Genomic DNA, 4,983 nt, shown 5'->3' on the forward strand with positions numbered 1-4,983 from the left:
TAAAGACTAAACTAAAATAGTGATAGTGATTGTAGAAAACAATCACTCTTTATTGATACCTCTGCCCCAGAACATCACATTCTCCAACACACACACACACACACACACACACACACACACACACACACACACACAACACACACACACACACACACACACACACACACACACACACACACACACACACACACAGGCTTTAAAAGGAGCTCCGTGTTTCATCCCACACCAGAAAACCCCCACATGTGCTCCTCAGAGGCTCCAGATGGAGCCGCTCAGAGCTACGTTAGCATTCGGAGCTCTTCCCCCAACACCTTGTGTGTTCTCAGTGACGCTGCCACATCTGGCGTGGATCGAGTCCTGGCCGGGGATTCAAAGAGAGGAGCTTTTAATCGACTCCACTCAGAACTCCGTGAGGCTGAAATGTGTCCAGGCGCGAGGCTTCAGAAGAATCCCCCAGCACGCTAGCTGCAGCTTATCTGCAAACACGTTTTCAGCGTAGCAAGAGTGTAAATTTCGTTTATGAAGCGGTTGTGTTGAAACGTGCTGCCCAGCGTGACACTCTGGGCCAGGCAACAATGCTGCACATTCACAGCCACGCCCTGTCTTCACTCCCAACCACCTGCAACACAAACTGCGCCGCAAATTTCACTACAAATTACTCCGGCTGTAGCAAATCCCCCCCGAGAGCAGAGCAAATCAGCCGCCTGGCCCTTCCTGCCCCCACACCGGGAGCTGGATGTCGCTCCACACTGAACTTCAGCTCGACTCCCCATCTGTGTTTTTATGTAGAACCAAAGGTGGAAAAACAGCTTTGACCTCAACATGTGATTAGCTGCCAGGAGGTGACGAACAGAGATGAAGGTTTCCAGTTTGTCAACAGCACAAATAAGACGTAATAATGTGATATTGTTGAAACTAAGCCTCCACTGGAAGAGTGAAAGCTGAGACCTGTTTTGCTTGAGGGGGGGGGGGGGAATCAAAGGAAGGCGCATACCTCGGCAGTGAATAACGATCAACGGAAACAGCGGCCCCTGGCGGCCGCCCCGCCGACCCAGAGAGTGAGTCAGGGGCCAATGTGCCGGAGAGATGAGTGCTGAAAGCTCCTTGGAAAAAGGATTATGGCTGTTTATGTTGGCCAAGTGGCCCGCTGCCAGCTGCTCAAGTGTGCAAACTTCTTAAAGCTGCAGAGCTTCGGCTCAGCCCCGAATCCTTCTCCACTCAGTTTACCCTCACAAGATGGCAGGATTGAACCCCCCCTCACCCCCCACCCCTCCGCTCCAGCCGCCCACCTCCACAAACGCGTCCCTGAAATCCTTGAAACACATCTCACAAGCTCGTGTGGATGTAAAAGTCAAGATAAATATCTCTAAAAAAAAATTATCCACACAATAAAAGCCTACTTTTAGCTCCCAGAGCTAATTTCTAAATATACCAACAACAAAAGTTGGCACATAAGTAAGGGAAAAAAACAAACCAGCAGTTGTAAATTCAAAACGTGGATTTAAGATAAATGTTATCATCTATACATCTCACCACTAGCTATCGCCAAATCAACAAAATACCAACTGTCCAATACCAAAAGCAAAACAGAGCAGATGGATGTTCTACTGAATGGAAATCAGATCTCAGCCGTGTGACGTAATATTAATCTAAAGTTTTCCCACTAGTGTGACATTCTCTAAGTCAACCGTGTTCTTACTCAACGGTGTTTTGCAGCAGTTTAATGTTGTTAATGTGTCACTCCGCGTTGTCGGTGTGCAGCTGGGGGTACTTGGGAAAATATAATTTTTAAAAATGTACCATTCTGAAAACTGAATCAGAGGCCGTCACGTGATCAGTCTGGATTGATTTGTCAAATCCAGGGTAACGCTGCCACCTTCTGGCGAGAGTGAGTATTACACGCGTGTACAATTAGTTTTCCATTAAATTATGGACTTTTAACAACCTAACATGTATATTTGTAAAATTAGTCCTTAGTACTTTGTATTGTTTTTTCTTAATATATAGAACAGTGGTGTTAAATGTGATTTTATATTAAATAAAATCAATCATAAAAGGAACACAACAAGATTTTATTTCAATATGAACCCCATAAAACATCCTGGCACAAGAAATCATTATCAAATTATCCATCTAAAATTGTAATTAAATACAGAAAAAAATAATCACAAAATATTTTTCCTGACTTAAGTCTCACATTAAAAAGTGCAGTAGAAAAGACTCAAAGGTAACAGAGCTTGTAATAAATGTTTTAGCTGACAATCTGAAGGCACTTTACTGTCTCAGCTCAGGCAGGAACCTTGAATTTAAACACAACATTGTACAGTAATGGCACCAAGTTATCTTTATGTAAACACACACTAGTACTCTTGCTACCAGGAAGCCAACAGCCACCACACACACAAAAAACCAGTCACACAAACCTGAGAAACACACCTCAACATGACACATCAGCAGCTCTTTTTAGCTCCTCACAAAAGTTCACGCCCACATCAATAATTTACACGGGTTTTTGGCAGAGTTTCCCGCCGTGGTGTCGCTGATTCTCCTCCTCCCACTTTAGAAACAAAGTGCATTTTCTCTGGGAACAGTAAATGTAAAAACCCTTTAAGCCGCTGTGATGATGTCCACAGGGGTGAAAACATGATCCAAAGGCCCGAAGAAGCCCCAAACAGTCCCGACAACTCAAGACTCTTCATAAATCCCACCTTTTTGCCACAGGGACAGGGTTTAGTTTATACAGGGATGTCATTTCGTACCGCCGTAAACATTCATTTGAAAAATAAAAGTAGCTTTTCGCGCTATCACACTGCAGGTTGATAGTCATTACAACCATTAGTGAACACAGAAAACAGCCTGTCACCAATAAAACACTCACCAAAACTCACTTGGAGGTGATTCTAACATTCTGCAGGAGGGAAGCTGTGACACACACACACACACACACAGCTGACCCCCCATTTAACACCCCTATAGTACCTGAGAAACTGTATTCCCAATAAACACACCAAGACCATCGAGGCTATAGATTAAAACCAGAAGCTGCTTAAACAGTGTGCCGTCATTTTTGGGCTCAGTTCGTACAGTTGTAGCGTCTCACAGAGGATCAGGGTTGGGGTTTTCTTCGTGGTCAGTCTCCTCCAGCAGCTGTCACAGGGGTGAGGGTCGAGGCGTTCGAAAAGCTGCCGGACGGCTGTGTCGTCGTGTCGGCCGAGGAGAGGACGTGGCTGTTTTTCATTTTGAAAAACAATAAAAAGAAGACGGGCAGTATGATGCCTATCACGAGCACAGCAACCACAACGTTCCACCACTGGGCGCCACAGTCCGCCTTGCTCAGGGATCCTTCCCTAACGATGAACCTCGGCTGTTTCGTCTCGTCTGGATCATTCGCGCTCTGAATCAGCCTCTCTGTGTCTTGTTCCACGTCCATTACAAAGTCTGAGACCTCTTTTGGTTGTCTGTGGGTTCTAGAAGTGTCCAGAGGCTTCAGTTTGGCAGCTGAATGAAGAAAATCTTCTTTATGGTCACGTAGGATCGTGGAGGTCTCCCCTAAAAAGCTGTGTTTCTGAACGGGTATTCTGACCGATTTCAGTGCATAGAAATCTTGTTCCTGCATAAGATTGTTTAACCGCTTTATATCCGCCACCTGTTGACAGAAACAGGCAGAGAAGTCAACATTTCACACGCCACAGCGATCAACACAGATTCAAATATCTAAACATATATATGTACCTTGCAGCCATATTGCAGTGCAAGCTTATTCAGGGTGTCTCCGTCTAACACCTCCCGCTCCAAAAACTGAATATTTCTCTCCAGATTTTGGCAAACCTGCGGTTTTCTGTCCATGACAACGTGGTCTTCGTCGTCTGAAGAGACAGCAGATTCATTCTGCCTCCTCTTGAACAGGTAGATCTGGCCGTCTGCACTGGCGTGAACATCCACAGGAGCCTGGAAAGCCCTGGAACCGTGCTCGACCCGCCGCATCATGACACACCAGCCTTAGAAGACCAACAGACAGGTAAGGAAAAGTCACACCGGAGCATCTTAGCAAGTTTCATATCGTGCAGACAGCAATCAGGACCTCTCCATAATCCTCGAGTGACACTCCTGAAAGATTTAACGGCTTAAGATTTGGTTTAAAATTCAGTTTTCTCCACATCCGAGGTTACTTTTATTGCACGCAAGAGGTTGATGGATTGAGGGCTTACTTTGAACCGACCAATAAACAAGTTTTAACAAATCCTTCAGTGGCTGGTGGCAGCTAAAGCTAACATGCTAGCTTGTAAACTTCAACGCTAAAGTCAGAAAACTATTAGCTAATCGAAGCGTGGGCGACCTCGTGCGCCTCAGACGTCACTTCGATACAATGATGTCTTGACTAAATGCGCTGTTTATTTGTGTTTACCTCATCCGCCGCCTCCACGAACACGCTTCTCTAACACATTAGCGTGACTATCGCTTTCTAATTCATGGATTTTAGTTGTGTTATTGTTTTCCTTCGTTTTCTTCTTCTCTTGCTTCTACTGTCTTCTTCGCGGTGTTTTGCTACTGTGCCAATTAAATGACTCAACGCGTTATGTCGCCACCTAGAGGGCAGGAGGACACATGTATAAAGACATATACCTCATCATAAAGCCATATTCAGTTGCATACCGTGTTTAATCTTTGTCTTAAACTTTAGTCTTTGTTCCTAAATCCTCAAATACGCATACTATAATAAATACAAATGCTCATTTACATTTAAATACTCGATTTCCATGTTTATCAGATACGCTAATTATCTGAACTAAATAAATCTCTTAACAAAACCGGAGTATACCGATTAAGCTTATGTACTAGTGCATATACATAATTATTTTCCTCCTTCCCTCGTCACGTTATTTCCACCGTAGCCATAAAATAATAAATAAATGAATGAATATACTGTATATCTGTGCATTAAATATACAGCTATGAGCGTATATCTGTGCATTAGATATATAG

General features: G+C 44.2%; 1 protein-coding gene across 2 annotated transcripts; it reads right to left on the minus strand.

The window, feature by feature from the left end:
• Positions 1-2,051: 2,051 nt before the first annotated feature.
• Positions 2,052-3,990, minus strand: lysmd4 (LysM, putative peptidoglycan-binding, domain containing 4). Of its 2 annotated transcripts, none has more exons than XM_057052656.1 (2): positions 3,733-3,990; positions 2,052-3,646 (listed from the first exon to the last, which is right to left on the minus strand). In XM_057052656.1, exons 1-2 carry the CDS (start codon positions 3,985-3,987, stop codon positions 3,131-3,133), a joined length of 771 nt encoding a protein of 256 aa, XP_056908636.1. In that variant the 5' UTR covers positions 3,988-3,990; the 3' UTR covers positions 2,052-3,130. The 2 variants fall into 2 exon arrangements, with proteins under 2 accessions (XP_056908636.1, XP_056908637.1); XM_057052657.1 differs by having other exon boundaries at positions 3,829-3,987.
• Positions 3,991-4,983: the final 993 nt, after the last annotated feature.

Source organism: Takifugu flavidus, chromosome 13 (genome assembly GCF_003711565.1).
Source record: "Takifugu flavidus isolate HTHZ2018 chromosome 13, ASM371156v2, whole genome shotgun sequence".
NCBI lineage: Eukaryota > Metazoa > Chordata > Actinopteri > Tetraodontiformes > Tetraodontidae > Takifugu > Takifugu flavidus.